The sequence below is a fragment of the Microcebus murinus genome, chromosome 18 (genome assembly GCF_040939455.1).
Source record: "Microcebus murinus isolate Inina chromosome 18, M.murinus_Inina_mat1.0, whole genome shotgun sequence".
In the NCBI taxonomy this organism is placed as follows: Eukaryota; Metazoa; Chordata; class Mammalia; order Primates; family Cheirogaleidae; genus Microcebus; species Microcebus murinus.
The window spans coordinates 39,898,278-39,921,078 of NC_134121.1; the positions used below are offsets into that span (position 1 = coordinate 39,898,278).

At 42.2% G+C, this 22,801-nt stretch overlaps 1 protein-coding gene across 2 annotated transcripts in view; it reads left to right on the plus strand.

Annotated features, from left to right (window-relative positions):
* Nucleotides 1–10,271: 10,271 nt before the first annotated feature.
* The window catches only part of SKAP1 (src kinase associated phosphoprotein 1), a 274,963-nt gene continuing 262,433 nt past the window's right edge, over nt 10,272–22,801 (plus strand). For both annotated transcript variants that reach the window (XM_012766026.2, XM_012766027.2), the window contains exon 1: nt 10,272–10,465. In XM_012766026.2, the coding sequence (XP_012621480.1) occupies nt 10,420–10,465 (46 nt within the window). In that variant the 5' untranslated portion in view covers nt 10,272–10,419. The remainder of the gene's footprint in view (nt 10,466–22,801) is intronic.

Consider the following 22,801-nt stretch of genomic DNA (forward strand, 5'->3'; position numbering starts at 1 on the left):
CTGAAAACATTCTGTTACTGAAAATGACAGAGAGTAATGGGACCATTTGGGAGATGAGGCTGGGGAGATAAGCAGGCGGTGAGGGTGGAGGCTTGTTAGCCATAGTGAGGAGTTAGGAAGTGTAATATCCGGAAGCAACTAAAGTTTTAATTAGGGAAGGGATATGAGTAGATTAAAAAAAAGATCACTAACTATGGGGTTTTAAATGGGTTGGTGGAGCATATAACTAGAGGACTAAAGATGGGAGTTGATGGTAGCTTGGATTAGGATTATGGTGGCAGCGGACTGGAAAGAAGGAGATCTTTTGAAAGATATTTAATAGGTAGACTTGGCAGAGAGAAAAAAAAAGAATTGAGATGATCCCCCAGGTTTCCAGACTGGGCAGTTAGATTATCCATGGTTCCATTTACTGGCCTAGGGAAGATGGAAGGAGGGAGAGGCCTGGCCAAGAAGGGGGCAAGTTTTTATCTCTGTGGAATTTGAGTCCACTTTATACATTTGATATTAAAAATGCAACACTGGGCATAGCATAGTCAGGCTGGAGCTAAGGCCAGTCAGTGGAGTGAAGAACTAGATGCCCTATCTAACCACACCCCTGATTTTCATGGGCAAAGAATTTGAACCTTTCCTATAGGAATTCAGGAATATACATGTAGATCTGAAGAATAGAGGGTAAGATGGGTAGATTGCTTTTCTGTTCAGCAAATCTACCTACTTCCTCTAGAAATAGCAGTGTATGTTGTCTAAGAATTGCCTCTCCCCTATTCCACACATTGGCTTTTGTACACCATCCACCATGGCCACAACTGACTTAGATTGGGCCAGTGACAGCCTGCCCTATGGCCTACCGGAGTATTAGCAACTTGGACTAACATGAATAAAACATAACTGGTTGCCTTCTCCTTCTTCCTGAAGGAACTTCACTGCACTTGCCTATCCTGGCCTGGAGTCTGTAGTAACCCCTGCATGTTGGACAGACCTTTATGTTTGCCAGTCTGATGATGCTACGCTTGGTGCCAGGGAAATGTGCTACTTACAAGATGTGTGTTACCACTTCTGTAATTAAATGCTGTGAAGGGATACTGGAAAAGACTGGGAAGCCTCCACTTTTTGAGATGGAATTCTGGCATGTTAAAGCTGGAAAAAACCTTATTTCCTCATTTATAGTTGAGGAACTGGGTCCTTTAATAAAAAGAAAAGACAATTAAATTACCTGTCCTAGATGGTTTAGTTACTCAGCAACCAGAAGACATAATGCTAGGCCAGATGTTCTCTTGGGATTCCTGTAAACTCCATTACTCTTTGATTTCATCATTCTGTGTTGGACACCAACCAATAAAACCCTGAACAATCAGGTTCTGGCTCTCCTCAATGGCCTGAGAGAAAGAGTGTGGCCAGGATGGGGACAATTGTGTGGAAGCGCACAGTCTTGTCACTTAACTATTTTCTTCTTGAGAATCTTCCCTTCTTTGGAATCAGCTGACGCAGGAAGTGATAAAGTTATTATCTGTAGATTCAGCCAGATCACCACTTCCTGCCTCTAATGTTCAACCACCACTTTTGAATCCTCCCCCTACTTCCCTTCTATTTTATTTTGAGGTTCAAAAGCACCGAGGAGGTAAATTAGTCCTCAGCAGAGCAGAGCGAGGCCCTGACGTTCTTGTGGTTCTGCCGTTAATTTGCTGTAACTCCGGTACATCTGGCCTAGGCCTCGGCTTTTCCCCTATAGGTCATGGGATTTCCAGCTCTGAAACTCTGAAATTCTTCGTTGAGATTCTGAAAGAAGAATCTTATGGACTAGCTCCCTCTGGGAAGAAAAATGTTTCATGCAGCCCCATGAATCTCTTCTTAGCCCAAACCTTGTTTTTATTTTTTTTAGAGCATTGTACCAGAAGAGTGAAAGAGTCAGAGAAGTAGGATGACTGCCTACTGAAGTCACTGATGTCTCACGTAAATCAGAAATGGAGTCAGAGGATGCCAACATCCAATTGGCCAAAGAAGCTTGTTGCTGAGGTTGAGCAGAGTTTAAGGAAAGAGGCTGTGGGATCCTCTGATGTTCCTACATTTCTCTCTGAGCCTCTGTTTCCTTTTAGTTTAGTGCAAAACTCTACTCTCCTACTCTGGGCTGGCTTAGGAAAAATTGCATCCTGGTTTTGTTTCCAAATCAGGATAAAGGTGAGGAAGTCCTGCTGTGGCCCTCCAGTAGCAAGCCCTCCAGTCTCCACTGGCAGTGTTGACACTAGTGACTAGCACTGGTGAGGTGGGAAGCTCACTTCTGGGACAGGACTCCACTGGGGGTGGCAGGATCCCCCCATGAAGCATTATTGGGTACCATCTTCTCCTGGGGACTTTGGAAGCTCTCAGCCTTTCCTCCCTGTGTATTTTCTCCCTGGGGTGAAGATGTTGAAAGTTGGAGGTTAAATGACTTGTCCAGGATCACACTGTTGGGGGCAGAGCAGGATGAAAACCTCAGCCAGTCTTCAGCTGCTCCTCGAATGAGGGACAGCTCCACTTCCTGAGGATGCTGGGCAGGGATGCCAGGTATTGATATGACTGCCAACCCAGTCCCCAGTGACCTTTTACATCCTGCAAGCTGCTCAGACAGTGGAGGAAGACGCTCTGGGGCAGAAGGGATTGCCATATGCAGAGCTGCCCTGGCGAAGATAACAGGTTGTCTGTCAACGTATGAAGTCTACACAGGGCCCGGACCACAGAGCTTCCACCGGAGGAGAAATTAAACCTGTCTTGCACACCAATCCCAGTACTCTGATTACATTTACAGAGGTCATGGCCTGCATTCTGTCACCATGGAAACCTCTCAGGCTGCCAGGGTGTTGTCTGTGTGTGTGGTTGATATTTAAAGGCAAAGTCACAGGCCGCATTGCTGAACTATCAGCTGCCAGGGGCCATTGCTGTCTTCCACTGGCCTGGGCCCGTGTCCTGGTGCTTCATCCCAGAGATAAGAGGAAGGGGAGGAAATGAAGAAAAGGGCCCAACTGTCCCTCACAGCAAGGTCTTTTTACTAGAGCCAGGTTTCTAGGGAGGAGGACTGGGGGTGGAAATGCTGGGATAGCAGATGGGGGGAAACCAAAAACGACCCCAACTTTGTCGGAATATAAGCATCTTCTCACAGGTGCATGGGCCGTTGTGTTGAGTGGAGCCCTTTTTTTCTGTGATACCTTCTCCGACTCATGAGCACTTGTCAGAGTGGCCAGATGGAGCTGAGGAAGCCCCCTTTGCCTGAATGCCCTTGGTGGTTTCGATTTTGCACATCTGTAGCTGTGTGAATTATGCTGATAACAATACGCTTTATGAAGGATCCCTACTTCTTCCAAAGACCCCATAGCACTGTCCTGGAAAAAGCTACCAGGGGAGTGACTTATCAGGAGTCCCAGGTGTTAGAAGAGGTAAATAACACCTGATTCAACAGAGTAAGAAAAGAACACAAGTGCTGACTCGGCTTGTGACCATCAATTTTTTCTTTAGTCTCAAGACAATTATTTCCACACCATTGAATGGAGTGTAGATAACACGGGCACCTTAATAGGCTGAGAGCAGAGGCTGTTTAGAGGAGATTTCAAGCACTGTGAGCATAAAATGAACATGAATATTCTGCAATATGCATCTTACAACTTGTCATTAAGTGGATGGCCTCAATGATGTGATGCAACAGGCTTTGATTGGAATATTGAGCTCTAAAAGAGGAAATTCTGCATAATAGTCTCATGATGCGGAATACCACATATTACTCAATAAGACGTGTCATTGTGTGGATAGTGCAGAGGCTAAAAAGTACAGCAGCAGATCAGAATGGCTGGATCCACAAGTCACTTTTCTTTGGGAATTTATGGTCACCCTCTGAAGCTTCTCAATTGTCCTTAGGGGTGGAACATTGTCTATCCTGAAATTACAGCTCAGGAAATGAAGTGGAGCTGTTTGGTTTAGTTTCTAATCCTCCAAACTATGAAGACCTCTTTATTTTCCTCTTACAGTTTTCTTTCTTATTTCTACACTTCTCTGTTTTGTTTTGTTTTTTTAATTTGGTTTCTCATTCACTTTCTCTTTTTCTTTCTCATTAGTCTTATTCATAATAGGGACGGAAGGAAGGATGGAAAGAAGACCAGATAGGGCAGTGCCGAGGAAGCTGGTGCTGACAGTAAGAACAGGTGGCCAGGACTATCCAGTGCTCCCTAGAGGGGGCTGGAGAAGACTGAAGACAGTGGAGAAGGTCAGTGATATCCTCAGAGAGTCACTTCAGTGGAGCGAATACAGGCAGTCAGGGGACAGGACTGAGGAAGGAGGAAGTGAGATTTGAGGGAGGAGATTGATGGGGCAGGGAAGGAGAGGAAAGGATATGGGAGTTGAAGAAGGTAGCAGGTGAAAGGAAGACTTGTGTTTTGATTTTTGTTTTTAAGGAAAGAGGAGACCAAGAATGTTAGCAGACAGAGGGAAAGACGAGATGGAAAAGAATGTGAGACTGAAGATCTGGAAAGTGGTGGGAGAGGGTGGGATCATGAATTCTAGTGGAGGGATGAGAAGAGGAACAAAGGTGAAACCTGAAGAGCAACATGATGTGGACCAACAGAGCTGTCTTGCATATGACACAGAGTGTGGTGTTCACTGGGCAAAATACTGCTGGAAGGGGAGTCCAAAGATATTTAAGTAGAAACATTTAGAAAGAAAAAAGCAAATGGGCACTGATACAATTCTAAAAGCAAGGAAAGAACATATTTTGGGGACCTAAATGTCATTCTAGATGATGTCCATTAGGGCAAAGGTATTTTCACCTACCTTCTTGCATGAAAATAATCAACCATTGCTTTTTTTACCTCTGACTCCAGGTAGTGCTTCTGTTTGCATTTGTGAATAATAGTGATTCTGGTCAGATTACACCAGTTCCTCTTACTGTGCATATCCTCCAAAGAACACATGAGTAGCACAGGCCAGAGCTTTCTACCAGATTCTAAATATCGGCCCCATCTCTCACCTTGAATCCTCTTGCTCCAGCCCTGAATTCTAAGACCTGTAGTAAAGTGAGAGAGAAGAAAGGGTAGAAAGAGATGAAGGAGTTTAGGGAGCTTAAACTTTTCACCTTTTGAAATAACAGATGAAAGGAAATGAAAGAAACCCAATTCTACTTTAGAAAATTGCTGTCCCTCTACCTTCAATCTTCTTAATCCCCTCCCCAAAATGGTTACTTCTTCCATATAGTTTTCCAAAGTTACATATGCAAATATCTAGCCTATGGCCTATGAAATTGGTCTTAGCCTCATTTGCCTCTCATGCAAATTAACCACTTAAACTGCTTCTGTGTATCACTCAGAGAGTGCACAACTTTGCCTGGCTGCAGCTGACACATCCCAAATCCCCCCAACCCCCCTTCAGATTCCCAAGAGAACCAATCAAAGACAGAGAATGCCAGAGTCAGCAACCTCTTTGGTCTTTAGGTCCTCTGCTGGGCTCAGCAGTGCCCATGGGGGATATCTAATATATCTAAGGGGTAGGTAAAAAAGATATCCCCCAAAAAAGAGAGAGAGAGATCAGGGGAAATAATAAGGTGAATGATAGAAAAATAAGATATAGAACAAAGAAGGAAATGTTACTGTTTAGGTGGAGGAGGACCAATAGTGATTGTTTCACAGAGCTGCTGTGTGATCCCTAGGTGGTAACTATATATCTCAGGTATTATTTCAGTTCTGCAAGAGCTTTGGACCAGATTCTAATGTCAGCTCAGCTCCTGGTGAGCTGGGGAACCCTGGGCAGAGCACCAGCTCTGTTCCTCATCTAAATGTGATCCCCATGAAGATTCTTTTGAGTTTTAATAGCCCCTCATTCTGTTCCAAGCCTGTGCCTCATTGAGAACCTGCATATGGGAATGTTTCCTGATATGATATGAGAGCTTGCTTATTTTGTTGTATTTATTAGGGCAGAGAATCTAGGAGTGTGAGCTGGAAGGGAAGACTATCAAAAGTGCATTTGTAGGCCGGGCTGGGTGGCTCACACCTGTAATCCTAGCACTCTGGGAGGCTGAGGTGGGAGAATCACTTCAAGTCAGGAGTTTAAGGTTGCTGTAAGCTAGGCTGAAGCCACAGCACTCTAGCCCGGGTGACAGAATGAGACTCTGTCTCAAAAAAAAAAAAAAAAAAAAAAGTTTGTGTGAATGTGTGTACAATAGGACCTTCCAAAGTCAAAGAGTTAGCTAATTAGTAAGAGCAAGTCTTCTAGCAAGCTGCACAAACCCTGCATTTTAAGGCCAATAAAATGATGCACCCAAGTTAGCATCTTTAGTCTACCTCCTTGGCCTCTGAGGTGGCATGAAGCTTGGTTTCTGGGGCCTTGCAAAGCACGCAGTGAGCCTGGTCTTGGCACTGATAGGATGCATCATCTCTCCTTCCACATCTTTTAATGAAGTGTGCAGCTCTTGTCCTCATTAGGCCTCAGCATTGTCAATAAAAGAGTCAATAAACCTGGTTGATGGGTTGGGACCAAGAGGCTGAGAGGCAGTGGCCACACATCCATAGGGCAGATGTCAGCTCTGCCACGTATCATGACCCAGCATCCAGGGATCAATAACCAGCTTGGAACAAAGCCTCAGAGCCTACCCTCCACAGTTTCCTCTCTAGACCCCCTTCACCCAGGGCAGAGCAGTGCCAGCCGGCTCCTGCTTTGCTTGCAGTTGTTCCCACTCCGTGCCATTCTGGGTGCCAGATGCTTTTATTTTATTTTTTCCTGATTGGGCCCTTTGGAAACTCCATGTATGCATATTTAGCGAGTGCTCACCTGGCATGAGAACATGTAGATGGCATCCCCAAGCAGCCCAGAGGCCGATGTGGGCCCTGTTTTCTGTGTCTTCTGTCTGCTGACAGTGTGTGAGGGGTCCCAGTGGACAAGGCGGTGTGTTTTCTGCATGTTGTGCTGCCAGACTCCATTCCTGGCTGTTCTGCATCTCTTTAGATACCCTTATCTTATCTAATTACAAGGAATTTCAGATTAATTTCTTGGCTTCTACTCCAAAGGACCTCTTATCTGTGAGGGCCTTGTATTTTAACCTTGTCATTCTTTTGTTGTTTGCCTTTAAGGGGCGGGTGGCTAAGAAGGGGATGCTAAGATCTTGCTGGAATTGGGTCTGGGGGGAGGGGAAGAAAAGGGAGGCAGACCTGGGATTTGTGTATTCTGCTCCATCCCTCTGCTTGAGTGTGGAGACAGCTGGCTGCTTTCTTCCATGACAGCCACACGGTACCCAGCCACACAGAACAGGACCCGGGCAGGGACTCGGCTGCTGCCAACCTCTCCAGATCTCTTTGATATTTCCGACAGAGCAGTAAAGGACTCTTGACTATCACGTTTTGCCTTGCCTCTCTTCACCTCCTCTAAGACTCCTTCGTGTGGTTTCCATGACTACCCCCAATCAGATTTGGCTTCCTGGGAAATTGGATTTCAAAGAAGGACAAGGCTTCAAAGGAATTTGTCCATTTAACAGAATGTCATTAGGAGTGAGGCTGACTGCTGAACCAGGGTCCTCAGATGATTAAGGAGGGGCTGTGCCCATGTATGGAGGCAGGTTTCTGTCTGCAATGAGGAACCTTGATGCAACATGACAATACCGTATTGGAATCTGCCAGTCACCAACCACATGCTACCCAACTGCATCTCCCTCTATCCCCATCTCTCTAAAACCCAGAGATTCATGTGGGGAAGAATGCATGAAGGATGCCTACACTGTGAGTTTTTGCTGTTTTCTTCAGGATAAGTAAGCTATGACAGGTAGCCTGCAAGGAAGTGTAATTACCTGGACTTATTGCTCTTTGTCAAACAATCCGTAGCCTGTATTAGCATGTGGCACAATATCCCTGAAGAAAAAGGAGAGATTAGCAAATTTTCTTCCATTTCCCAGAGGGAAAGCAAGGCAAAGTTTGGGTTGACATATGTGGGGGTGGGAGTTTGTTTCTCCTGATTTTTTTTAATGACAGTTTTGTATTTATAAAAAAATTGTGATGATAGTACAGAGAGTTCCCATATACCTTCCCTTGCTTTTTAAAACATGACATAAGTACTCCAAAATGATTCCAGAGCAGCTACAATTTTACAGGGAGAATGATGAGATGCGGAAAAATGTCCCTGGGGTTCCTGGTATTTGCTCTGAAGCCTGAAAGGAGCAGCCTGCCTATTGCTATACTTTCCCCCGGGCACGAAGGGGATGAGCAGGAGCCAGATTCCCCAGAGACTCTTGCCAGCCTCTGTCCCCTCACTCCAATTTGCTGTAGCTTGTAGGTGGGTTATGTGACCCTGAAACTAAGTCACCATTCCTTTTCAGATGGCAGGATGTGATCAAAGCCATTGCACTCCTTGAAGGATCAAGCCCCCAATCTTGGAGCTGTATCTCTGGAGGGGAAACTATGCCACGTGGCAGGCACTGCTACCACGAGTCCTGTACAGTTTCTTCTTGCTGCTCTCACCTCATCTTCTAGGTTCAATCCATCATTATCCCCAAGGCTGCTGTAAAACTCACTTCACCTACCTTCCCTGTGTCCTCTCTTACCACTCTCAATCTTTTCTACATATTAAACACCATTTTTTTTTTTACAAAGAAGGAAAACCACAGAGGCGAAGAGAGATGTGTGAGGCCACATACTATACAGGAGCTCTGGTTAGGTCATTCCCCAGTTCGAAAGTTGGCAATGGATCCCCAATGCCGACTCAATTGAGTTAAAAATCCCCATTCTGACTTTGAAGTCCCTTCATGATAGAGCTCCAATTTGTCTTGATAACAGTAGTTTCCCCATACCATCCAGTGAAAGAGGGCTACTAACTGCTCCACAAGCAGGAGAGGGCTCTTCTATCTTGGTTTACTCACATCCTTGTACCTGGGAAGCCCTCTCACCCCTTCCAAGATGATCTCCAACACCACGTGCACCTTTAAACACACACACCCATCCACTGGCACATTTATCCTTTGCTTATATTAATCTCCTTTCTTCTATTGACCAAGAACTTTATACCATTTTCATGGCAGTTGGCCTATTGTACTTTAAAAACAGTCAAACTCTTTATTTTGAGATAATTGTGGATTCACAGAAAGTTGTAAGAAATAATATACAAATGGCCCTGTGTGGTGGCTCACACCTGTAGTCCCAGCATTTTGAAGGATCATTTGAGGCCAGGAGTTTGAGATCAGCCTGGGCAACAAAGGGAGATTCCATCTGTACCAATATATATATATATATATATATATATATATATATATATATATATATATATATATATATATTAAGAGTGGTGGTCCATGCCTGTAGTCCCAGCTACTTGGGAGGCTGAGACAGGATTGCTTAAGTCCAGGAGTTTCAGGATACAGTGAGCTATCATGGAGCCACTGAGCTCCAGCCTGCGTGACAGAGTGAGACGAAAGAAAGAAAAGAAAGAAAAGGAAAGAAAGAAAGGAAAGGAAAGGAAAAGAAAGAATACAGAGGGACCCTGTGTACCTTTACCCAGTTTCCCCCAAGGGTAACATCTTGCCCCATTACAGTCCTATATCACAACCAGAACATTCACACTACCTGTACTCAGAATGAGAGGGAGAGAGCACCTACCCCTGATCTCGTCCTTCACTTCCCTCCCTTTATCAGCTCTTAGAGGGAAAAGGGCTCTGTTCTCTCCCTCAGCTCTCTCCCCTGGTTTCCCTTTCCTTTTCTGACAGCCTTTTCGGCCTCACAGAGGCAAGAGCACTTTGGCTCCCTGGCCACTGCTGCCATGCCACTCCAATTCTCCTAAATGTTATGCCCTTATGTTGTTTATTGGGATTTGCTATCACTCCCTTTAAACAGGGTGGCTTTTCGGGGATAGCGAACGTTCTCTCCTCTTTTCCGGACATGGAGGCGCGAACTGGATGGGCAGCTGAGGGATGCTATGCAGGGTGAGACTAATCTGTCCCGCGGATTCATTCAGGCTCCCCGCTCCCCATTTCTGGCATCCCCTCGGCCTTTTAAATTTGCCACCTTGAGGCCAACTGTTCAGTATTTAAGGTGGAGTTTCCAAAGGCCGTGGTTCCTTTGAGTCGTGCGAAGTCTTTTCTTTTGGTGGGGGGCCTGGAAGGGCGCACCTTTGGCCTCGTGTGGTGTGGTGCTTCCCGCGGCCCCAATCTTTCCATCTCTGGGCCGGCGTGAGAGCCGCGTGCGCCCGCGCACAGCCCTGCCGCCCACCCGCGGTGTCCCCCTGCCCGCTGCGCGCGCCGCTTCCTGAGCGCGCCCGGGCCCCGCGGCCCCGCCCTGCGGCCGGGCCAGGCGGCTGCGGCGGCGCCGGCGGCTGCAGAGGTACAGGTGCTTCCGTGGCGCAGCCAGGCCGCCCTCCAGCCCGCCAGTCTTCCGACCAGGGCCCAAGCCCCTTCTCCCGCCTCACACTCTGGCCTCCCTCCCGCCCCGCCAAATGCAGGCCGTCGACCTCCCTGAGGAGATCTGTTGGCTCCTGGAAGGTAACACCCTGGCCCAGCCCCAGGTCCCCCGACCCCCTGACGCCTCCGAAGGTCCCTCCTGTGCTGAGCTGAAGGCAGGAACTGAGACACCAGCCTTCCCAGGCCGGACTTTCTGTTCAGCTCCATCACTCGCCGCCTTCTAGAACCTCAAGGCTTCTGGAGTCCTCAACCCTCTAAAGCCAGCTTTCCATCCTCCCACCTCAGGTCTCTTTCTCTCTCTTTAGTTCCACATTTTCTTTTTCCTCAAGGCCTCAGCGCCTCCACTCAACCTCCCAGGCTTCTGAACTCCTTTAGGCCAGGTGCTTGGTCCCCCATGCCACCTTGCTGGGTCTTCAACCTGTCCCTTTCTCCGCAGGACTCCACATCTGTAGGGTTTCCTATCCTCCTCCCTGCCTAGCCGGGAGTTTGTCACCTCTCATGGAAGACAGTGCTCCTTCCTGCTTAGAGGTCCCCGAGGCTCTCAAGGGGACTGTGAGGGGCTCACGGGATCCTGCGGGCCGGGGCGGTGGGTAAGCTGACGTGTCGGCACCGAGACCCCAGGCCTTGCCTGTACCAGCCTCCCGACGGCCAGGGCTCTCAGTGTCTGACTCAAGGCAGGCTCGTACTCAGTGTTACACTTTCTTCTGTTCTAGAAGTGCCCCATTGTGGTGTATTCACCTTCTCCCTACAGTGTCTAAGCAGTCCTTTAAAGAGTTAAAGCCATGCTCACTAACCACTCAACGCTAATGGGAAATATCTGCTCGGTTCACACTCTTCATGGTGAAAGTAATTTTTACTTGGTTTCTTGTAACTGACCTTCTAGGGAGGACAGAGGGTCTGGACTCTACAGTTGCATAAGGGTCCCAGGAGAAAGCTGTTCAGAAATAAGCCTTTTGGCATCTAAGTGACATATTTGACACATATTTAACAGATGGCCTGCTTTGGGCAGGTCGTACTTTTGGCAAGCAGTATTCTTTTTCAGTTTCTCTCAATTTAATTGGCTTTATATCTCCATTACCTTGTTATCTTGGTATAAATGTCTCCTAATTAAATATTTGGCAAGCCCTTTTGGTCTTTGCTTGTAGCACTATTTCCATTCTGGATCACTTCTACACAAAAGCTGTCAACTAGGTATTTCTTTTTGAGGTGGGGTTTCCAAAATTCATTTTCCTTGTGACCTGAGTGAATCTAAACTTTAGGAGTAGAAAACTATTTGCAGGGTAAAAGAGCATTATCTGGATGTCGAAGAAGCAATCCAGCCTTCCCCTCTACTGTTGGTTTCATATTAGGCTTGTGAAGGAAGGTTGTAATTGTCTCTGGTTTCTAGGAGAAAAGGAGCTATGGCAAAAAGTTTAACTTTTCCCTTGCATTTAAAGATATAAAGTGATTCTTTTTATTGGTATCTATCATTCAATGAGAGGAAACCTATTCTATAAGCTTGTTAAACCATAATTCAGTCTTGTGTGCAGGCTTGGTAGAACATTCCCTTTTATTTTCAGAGGTTTGCAATGAAATCCACTCCATCGACATTTTTGATGTGCAGTTCTTTATTGTTCGAAACTGACACTTTGGTAAACAACTCATTTCTGCACCTGCCACCTTCCTTTAGCTTAGATTATTTTCTTGTTAGCTGACTCTTTTTAATTGAAGTCTTCAGATCTCCTTCTAAAGCAGAACCTTTGTTTGCTGACAAGTAGAGCAGGGTATGAATGGAGATTAATTGCATGTCACATACTTCTGTATCAAACTTGCTGTGTCTTAACAATCTCTGTTGGTGCTCAAGTCTTTAGAATATATGGAAGAGTCTGAGGTTAAATTATAAGGAGCTTCGTTGGTTAATGTATTTCTTTAAGGCTTTTTTTAAAGTTTGCAATTAGAATCTGAATCTGCAGATTCTAATTCTAATTCTAATTCTAATCTGATCTGCAGGAAAAAATGGAAAATGGGATTCAACCAATGATTCTATTGAAAAATGTTTGAAGAATATGTTTTGAAAGGTTCCTATAATAACATATTCATTACAGGTTGTATTTTTTATGGAGCATAGTCTCTGGTGTAGATTAGCAGAATTATTCATTGTGTTACAAAGAATTTGAGAATATTAGAAACCCAAAATGGCCATCAATTTGTCATCTGTTGCTATTTACTTGTCTCCCCTGCCACACACTTTTTAAGGTTAACTGTTGATAATTAGAAAATACATAGGTCCTGCTCTCTGTATAGTCACTCTGTGGGAGGGAGTCACAGGATGTGAGACTTTAGTGCTGCCACATGGCTGTGGGGGTGGAGTTTCTACAATGAATTACTGCTTTCATAAACCAAGGCATAAGCATTTGCACAGTGATTTAACACTGGCCATCACAGCTATAACATAAGCATTTATTTATTTATAACTACACCAGCATAAATGACGGGCATTTTTTGACATAATGTATGTGGTTTTAAAAATAAAGTATGCAAAGCATTGTGAAAGGTTTATACCAATATATTGCATAATGAAGAAGGGAATAGAAATTTTGAAGGTCTAAAATTAATTTTGTTTAAATATAAATTTTTAAACATTTGAAAATGTTTCATTCAACTTAGAAACCCCACTTCTAGGTATCTGTTACTGAAATTAAAGGACATGAAGTAACACATGCATGAAGATCCATCCAAAATGTTCATGAGTTGGGAGGTCAGCGCGGTGGTTGAATGAATTATGGCACATCTGTTTTTATGGAATACTTTGCAGCAACTAAAAAGGATTTGATGGATCTATTTATATTGGCTTGAAAAATGTCCATGGTTTTTAAGACTAAAAGATAAAATGCATGATCATATATGTAATATCCTATTTTTGTTTGAAAACATGAAACAAAACAAAAAAGTGTCAATATGTTATGTATGTTTGTGTAAACCTAGAAAGAAGTAAAAAAGCTGTTAACATTGGCTTCCTTGGGAGAAGAATGAGAGTTTAAGGGAAAGGAAGTTATTAATTTTTATTTCATACATCTTTGTGCTGTTTGAATTGTGGCAATGACTATGTATTACTTTCTTTTTTTAAAATTTATTTTTATTTTTCATACCTACATGTATTACTTTCATAACCAGGAAAAAACAACCAGTAAGGTTATTTAAAAGAAAAAGAAACAAAAGACAAATAGAGGCTCAGAGAGGTCAGGGTGCTAAAGGGCCATTAACCATGGTTGTGATTATAGTTTTGTCTTTATAGCCATGGGGGGTTATGGAAGATGGGGAATTTTTAAAAAATGCTTTCTTGGATTTTTGGCAAATGTCAAAGCAGTGAGAGCCTTCTAGAGTAACTCAGGAAATAGCTTCCTCAGATAGACTCTGTCAAGCTCTCATGTAGAAATAGTAACTAGTCCCCTATCAGCAAATAAGTATCTTAGAGATAAGTAGAATGAAGGGTGCCTTCTGCTTTATTGAAAGAGGAGGAAGTATTTAGATCTGTTTTCAAATAATAGGGCTTCAGAAGTAGAAGTTATCTTTTTGTTTTTGTTTTGTGATAACCATGCTGAAAACAAAAACAATGGAGTGCTGGCAGTTTGCATAATCTTTGTTCCACAGATATGTACATAATCAGTCTCTTCTTTCTGGTTTTTCTAGCCCTATTTTTGAAGTCAGAAGCAAAAGAGGCAAGTATGAAGGAGGTGGAATAGATATTTCTTTGGTTTACAGTTTGTCCTTTGTGATGGAATGGGGCCTACCGACTTTATCCTGAGAGCTGATAGGTTCCCACTGCCTGTGTGGTACCTAAATTCTTCTCAGAATATGGATTTAAGCGAAAATAACATCAACAACCTGGCTGCATGTAGTAGCAATTGCTGCATTAATGCTCATTCTGATATGCCTATAGTTGCTTATTTTTAAATTTCCTTGGGAAGAAGTAGTCATTAATCATTTCCTTCCAGATTGTTCTCCAGATTTGTATTGGTTGATGCAGCCAACCATAAAATTCTTTTCAACATAGTAAAACTCCAACTATGGGGAACTTGTAGGAATGAGTTGCTTTGGATAGCTGAGGAGATTCTCTTTAAGAACCCTAACTTTTTATTATAAGCATTTGCGATCAAGTTTTTCTAAAATGCTTTAGGAACTTTTCTTCTTTAACCAACCAGTCTACATTCAAATGGATCTCTTTGGAGCACTTTTTCTTAACTCAGAGTGTTATAGTGAATGTCTGTTATCATACTTCACAGAGATGTATTGAATCGTCTAGAATATTTTGGCCATAGTTGCCCCTGAACTGCTTTGTGAGTGTCTATGTCTGTGTTATATTTTTATTTTTGTTATTTTTTTATTGTGGTGAGGCTAAGGCCTATCACTTTTGCAATGTTGTTTGTGTATCTACATCCCCAATGCTTCTGGAACATCAGATAACAAATTAGTTGGAATTAAGATGTGTGTGAAGCCGGGCGCGGTGGCTCACGCCTGTAATCCTAGCACTCTGGGAGGCTGAGGCGGGAGGATTGCTCAAGGTCAGGAGTTCGAAACCAGCCTGAGCAAGAGCGAGACCCCGTCTCTACTATAAATAGAAAGAAATTAATTGGCCAACTAATATATATAGAAAATTAGCCGGGCATGGTGGCGCATGCCTGTAGTCCCAGCTACTCGGGAGGCTGAGGCAGCAGGATTGCTTGAGCCCAGGAGTTTGAGGTTGCTGTGAGCTAGGCTGACGCCACGGCACTCACTCTAGCCTGGGCAACAAGCGAGACCCTGTCTCAAAAAAAAAAAAAAAAAGATGTGTGTGAAAGAAGATATGAAGGTCTTTCTTAATGAACAAGTACCCACACCTTTAGGCAAGGGCTTTGCGACATGTATATTGGCTGCTCAGTATCCTTTTTGCATAATTTTTGATACTAGGTTGTCTTCCAGATCAGTGAGGTTACTGGTCAGTTGAATTCTGAAAGGTGATATATGGCTATAGTTCTATTTCTTTTTTTATGTTAAAATTTTCTGATTATAAAAGTAACAATGCTCATTGTAGAAAATCTAGAAAACATACAGTAATTATTCAGAGTCAACAACTGTGAAATTTTCATGTTTTTATTCCAATCTTTATTAAATATCCATACTTAAAAAAAATTGGAACCTATTTGTATATGGTTTTGTATATGGATTTTTCAAATTACAATTTTTTACTTGTTGTTTCCTGAGCATTTTCTTAGGTCATTGCTATGGTCTGAATGTTTGTCTCCCCAAAATTCATATGTTGAATCCTAATTAGCAATGTGATGGTATTAGCCTTTGGGAGGTGATTAGCCATCATGAATGGGATAGATGTCCTTATAAAAGGGCCCAGAGAACTCCCTTGCTCCTCCACTATATGAGGACACAGTTAGCAGGTGTCACTTACAAACCAGAATGCTGACTCCCACCAGACACTGAATATGCTGGTGATCCTGGACTTTACAGTCTCTGGAACAATGAAAAATAAATTCTTGTTGTCTATAAGCTACCCAGTTTGGGGGTATTTTGTTATTGCAGCCTAAGCCTATAGCAGGACTAAGACAATCATTAACTTTTGGGTTTTTTCCTTCAAGTGATTTTTCCTTTAAGTTATACATCTTATTTTTATTCTGTAGGTAGTTTACCTTAATGGCTTAAAGAAAAATGGAACCATGTTCCTCTGAGTAACAATATTTGCAGTGAAACAATATTTTATGATTCTTTCCTCTAGTGTGAACTGTGAACTTGCTGATATGAGATCTTCTCAAGATCTGGGTAATTCTCAAGGAGCATGCATTCTCAAGGTCACCTTTTCTTCCAGGCTTTCTTGCTCCTACTTGCTGTCTGTCCTGGTTTGTGACTGGTATAGGCCAGCTGGGGCGATTTTGTCCCTCGGGATGTTTGACAACATCTGGAGACATTTTGGTTGTCACAACTGGGGAGGGTGCTATAGACATTTAGTGGGTAGAAGCTAAGCTAACTAAACTTCCTACAATACACAGGACAACCCCCCACAGCAAAGAATTGTCCAGCCCAAATTGTCAGTAGTGCTGAGTTTGAGAAACCCTGGCCTAGACATATATTCTTCCTCAATTTCCACAAAAGCCTACACACATGAAGTCCCTGTATAGAAGACATCACTGGAGATTCAGAGGGTGCAGGGCGAGGGAGGAGGGATTTACATTGCAGTCATGTAAAGGATTTCAGCTTGAGTATTCGGCATTTCTGTTCCTAAATACCCTTCTGCCACTTAGGTGTCAGAGTTTACCGCTGGCCCTCCACCTGATTTAGTTCCCAACCTCATGCCTTCTCATTGCCACTTTCTCCTTTTATTCTATCTGGAGCAAAATCAAAGAAAGATTTTTTTCTTGCCACATGAAAAGGTGGTTTAACGATCTGTTTAGTTGTTTAGGTTTCCAGCAACACTCACATACAACAAAACAAGTTATTTTACCAAACTATGACAATTCTTTCCTTAAGAGGAATTGTAGTGCCAGTTATTAAAATAATATTTTTGCCTAATTTCAGGAGTATGATACTTAAGCAGTTTTTAATCATTTTAAATGTAGGAAAACTAAGGTAAGTTACAAGTTTTACCCATCATCTGAAAATCTTAACATATTGACATAACTATCATAGATATAATTTTTTCATGTTATAAGCCATTACACCCCACAGAAATCCTATAATTTCTGCTACATTTATTCATATTTATTTCCCTTGTGTTTCCAAGTTCATTGCTTGCTTTTCCAGTTTGTCAGTGCTGCATTATAGGTTAGGTGATTATAACAGATGGCTTTTCAGGTTTGGAGTCTTTGAGTTCCACTGTTTAATTTTACTATCTAGCTTTTACATGGAAGATAGGACAGATCTGGGCTCAGAAGTAGAGTGGTCTTAGTATCCAGCAAATCTTCCTGAAGGCTAATGGCTTTGGCAAAATCATTTATTAATTAGTTAAATTCTCATCTAGGGTCTCCTCCTAACATTTTGCTGATATCCTAATATTAGTATGTTATGGGAAAATAAAGTTTGTACTCACATAATAGGAGCTTTACTAAAATGTACTGAGTGGCACATATTTGTACCTACTTAAATCAATATTGTTGGAATTATCTAAGGTACTATATATTTTAAATCAAGTATGAAAAGTATGCTGGCATACTTAAATAGCTACAGTCTCCAACACTGCTATGTTAAAAAACCAAGTATTATATATACTTGTATGTTGTGCAAATATTCTATAATAAAAATATATCTATCAGTTATTTTTGTAGCTAAAAAAAATACATGGACCATGACATCCACCAGAATGTCTAAAAATAAAGTGACTGCAATACCAAGTGTTGGATGCTTTCCTTGCAATACCAAAGTCTCCTGTGCGACTACAACCCAGATCAAGATACAAATATTTCTATCACCCTAGGAAATTCCCTTTCCAGTCAGTCACTATTGAAGTCACTATTCTGACTTCAATCACAGTAGGTAAGTTGTGTTCTCCTGGAATTTCATGCAATCAATATGTACTTTTTTATGTCCATCCTCAACATAATGTTTTTAAAATGTCTCCATGTTGTGTGTATTTGTTCCTTTTTGTTAAGTAGTATTGCGTTATGTGAATATAACAGTTTGTGTATCCATTCTTCTGCAGATGGATAATGAGTTGTTTCAGTTTTTGGCTGTTTACGAATATAACTGCTATGAGCATTCTCGTATAACTTGCTTTGTGAACATAAGCATTCATTTCTCTTGGGTGAATACCTAGGAGTGGAATTATTGGGTCATAGGGTAGGCATGTGTTAAGCTACAAACAGTTTTCCAAAGTGATTGTACCCATTTTATACTCCCACCAGCAATGTATGGGAGTTTGATATGCTCCATATCCTTCTAACACTTGGTATTGCAGTCACTTTATTTTTAGACATTCTGGTGGATGTCATGGTCCATGTATTTTTTTAGCTACAAAAATAACTGATAGATATATTTTTATTATAGAATATTTGCACAACATACAAGTATATATAATACTTGGTTTTTTAACATAGCAGTGTTGGAGACTTTTTCATGTAAATCAATCTATGTATCCATCCATCTATGTGTGCATATATTAATATATATTTCAACAGCTGTACAGTATTTCATAATTTATTTAGCTATTATCCTATTGATGGATGTTTAGGTTGTTTCCAAATATTTCATATTTCCACAGTTCTGTAAAGAACATCTCTATCTGTGTATCTTAGCAAATATTTCTACGGGATAGATTCTTAAGATTCTCAAATGAAGATTACAGAAGTGTTAATCCTGGATTTCTAGGCTGGCCACTAGTTAAAACTAAATCTAAAGTACTCCCCTGTGTTTTCGTTTCTGGGTTTTGTTTTCTCTGTGTTGTGAGTATATAGATATTTTCCATGTTTCTTCTACAGGAGGTAGAAGGAGAATTAAAAATATAAACATCATGCATTTCTTGGGTCATGGGGCAGAAACAATCAGCAGGTTAAACCTAACCACAACCAGAACATGCTGACAGCTTTTCTATTGTATGCTGACAACTTCCTGCAAACCAAAACAAATCTGGTAGGTATGATTTTAGCCTTGCCAACAAGTTTTCCCTCTTAACAAAAGGTAAAAAGTATATGCCTAAAGGATGCCAATTAGTTTTCAGATCAAAAATCTAATGTTAGTAAACAAGTTATAAACAAACTGAAAGTCATTTTCCCCTAGTATGGTACTTTTGTTTCTTTGACATGAAAATAGATAAGACAAGGTTTCCATGAAGGCTTCAATTAATAGGGAAGGGAAATTTGACACTGAATTTTTAGAGGTTTGATGTTAGTGAATTATGTAAGAGTGACTGCAGAAATCCTAATGGTATGATAACATCAGTGTAACTGTGACAAGAAATTAGGAATTATATTTGTTTATACCAGAAGCTGTCAATGAGACTTTACAGAAGTTGGATTATCAACTAGCTTGGTTTCTTCTGTAAAATAGCAATATGTAACTTAAAGGGATAGTTGTGACATATTTAAATGTGTAAAATACTGAGATAACTTAGAATGAAATATGGTTTTCTACTCTTGCCAAGGTGGGGATTGTTTTGGTTTGGTAGGCACGGTTTGCTAGGCATGACACCGTGGTTAGGCATAGCCTGTTATTATTAATAGAAAGGATGTCTTACTATTAAAAGTTTACTTATGGAAGTCCTGGGGATGATGCAAACAGATATTTACTCCCTGCCTGCCAGTACCAGTACAAAGGGCCCTGGTATGGGTCCCTGGGAGTCCTTGACCTTTTCTGCCTCTCTGCCCTTCCCCATACAGGGTCCCATCTCCATCCTGGAGGTGTGCTGTCTGGTCTTTAAGGCTTTAACTGCTTCAAAGTGTTCAGAGTGAAGCATCTTCAAGATAAATAAACATTTTCTTTTCAATTAGAAAAAAATGCTAGCTATCATTGAAAATTTAAGAGTCTGAAATAGCATCCTGCTCCTAGAATTTTTTAAAAAAATCAATAGTTTATTTTCCAATATTCCCTTAGGTATTTTTTATAGAAACGATGTTTTTATGGGAAAAAGAGCCATGTTTTTTCGGCTGATTCCCAAGACAGCCTATTTTAAAAAACTACTTTAAGTATTATACCTGGAAAAGAGGGCTATAGACATAATATTTTCATGGGGGCCCACCTTCCAAGTTGGGCTTCCAGAAACTCTCTCCTTGCTGAAGTCTGGGCACCTCTGGCTTCCACATGCTTCCTCCTTGCTAGTCATAGGGAGCACATTCTTTATCCCCTTCCTCCCCAACTCCAAGGTCTGATGGTGGTACTTGTGCCTGGGGAATGACTACAGTGGGCAGGGCTGGGAATGGGTGAGGAGCTGATGGGAGCCAGGTTGGGGTTCTGAGGATTAGGGAAGAGACCATTTAAGAAGACAGGTGGGAGCGGGAATGGGGCCCCACACGGGGAGAAGGTGAGAACCAGTGTAAGGACCCATAGGGAGGAGAGGACAGAATTTCCTCTCATGTCTCTTTCTTCTTTTCCTGTCTTGCCCTCTCACTTCCAACTCCATCTTCCCATTGAAAGTGTGACTGCCAAGTAGGCTTGGAGGTGCTATGATAAGAGGAGGGAGGCTAGGAGTTGGGGGAGGAATGATGGCAGACTTTAGTGGAGGATTGTTGAAGCAAAATGAGAACAAATTCAGCAGCAAAGAGAGAGAATGGACATTTTTGTGATAGTGCTCAGCCAGGACAACATTCGTACTTAAAGAGTACTTGGGACTTCTTTTTACTAAAGAGGGCCTGAAATACTGCCCAATATTAAACTTTGTAGAATTAATTCAGTGGGTCATTTTAACCTGTGCTAACCCTTTTCCCCATAGACAAAAAATCTCAGATGTTTTCTTGGGTGTAATGCCAGTATAGGCAGCAATTCATGCCATTCTTCTTTTCAGAAATATGAGTTCTGCTTTAATAGTTCAAATACTTTTACAGAATATCCCCTCTAGGAACGCTTTGATTGGTATTTGGTTGATGGAATTGTTTTCAACAGCATTTGGCCATTCATCCTGCCTCCAAAAAAGGTTGATTGAAGTGAACTTTTGAGTTTTAGAAACATACATCAACAAAAACATTTGCAACTAACTGTTAGGGAACATCAACTTAAATATTTTTTCTTTCAGTGTATTAGAAGCATTTCTTAGGAAGCAACCTTAATCTTTTAGTAGTTTAGAAAATGTGACCCATAACATGTCATTCTCCTCCAAATAAAGAAAAGAGTAACCTTGTAAATGGACAAGATCAGAGAATTGGGGAGAATGTTCGAAACTCACCAATCTGCAAAACCTAGCAGTCCTGGGTACATACTGCCAAGTCAGAATCTTTTTAGCTGGCCTTAGATTCCACAGTGATTTTTTGCTGGGGTGTGATGATCATATCATGTGTCTAGTGTTACATAAACCCCCTGTTCCCTTGTCCTTTGGCCATCTTTTCCTATTTGCTTTTCCTACTTCGAACTGCTGGCATAGATGTCTATAAACTGCCTGGAAGCTAAGGGAATTTTTGTTGTAGGGCAGCTGTGAGTTACTTCGTTCCAGAGCTGTGTTTACCTTTTATTTTATTTTTTTGAGACAGAGTCTCATTTTGTTGCCCAGGCTAGAGTGAGTGCCGTGGCGTCAGCCTAGCTCACAGCAACCTCAGACTCCTGGGCTCAAGCAATCCTCCTGCCTCAGCCTCCCGAGTAGCTGGGACTACAGGCATGTGCCACCATGCCTGGCTAATTTATATGTATATATATATATTAGTTGGCCAATTAATTTCTTTCTATTTTTTTTATAGTAGAGACAGGGTCTCACTCTTGTTCAGGCTGGTTTTGAACTCCTGCCCTTGAGCAATCCGCCCGCCTCGGCCTCCCAGAGTGCTAGGATTACAGGCGTGAGCCACCAGGCCCGGCCTGTGTTTACCTTTTAAATATGGAACTTAAAATGATTGTCTATTACTTTTAGTACGAAATATGTATGACACCACTAGATTGCTTCCAAATTAATCTTTCACCACCTTCCCTCTTTGAAATGGCTTACTAATAACCTAATAGAGGAAAATAAACTATCAAACAGAAAGTAAGAGAAATAAACTCACAGCACATAACCGCCCCTTTGAAAAGAAAACTCACAATACAACTCCCCCTGTTTTGTTTTAATTAAAACTCCTGTGGCCTAACTCATCTCTAAGACTTCCTATTCTCAGCCTTAAAGAGCCCTAAGTGGACAATAGGGGTGTGAACTCCCCATTTCAGTTTCTGCCAAAAACCAGATTCCAAGGATTCATGTAAAGTCAGCCTTACAGAGAGAGAGAGAGAGAGAAAGAGAGAGAGAGAGAGAGAGAGAAAGAGAGAAAAGCACTTGCAGCTACCTCGAAGCCCCATCTATTATCAGTTTGCTGGAGCAGAGGAAAAAAGCACCTTCTTTGCCCTTTAAAACCACCCAGCCACTTTTCCTCAACCAACAGGCACTACCATCTACCTTTTTCTTCAGTGCTGTGGGCACATTCTCTCTCTACCCATTGCCCCCTTTCTTTCTCTCTTATTCCTACATATTCCTACTCTCTTTCTTTCCTTGGAAAATAAACTTTCTCTACTTCTTTCTGTCCTAAACTTTGAGAATTTTCCCTCACCTGCACCATGAGCACCTAGTAAATTTCCACCCTTTCACTGTTGCCCCTGACTTTTATGTTTTGCCCTCCAGTTGAAATTCATCCAGTCTGTCCAATTACCTGTCATCTCTAACCTCCAGACCTTTGCACATGATATTCTCTGTGCCTCATCACACCAACTCTTCATCTCCTCCCCAAAACACATACTTGGCTTGCTAATTTGGGGATTCCAGAGGAAAGATCAGTTCTCCGAGAGGTCTCCCATGAC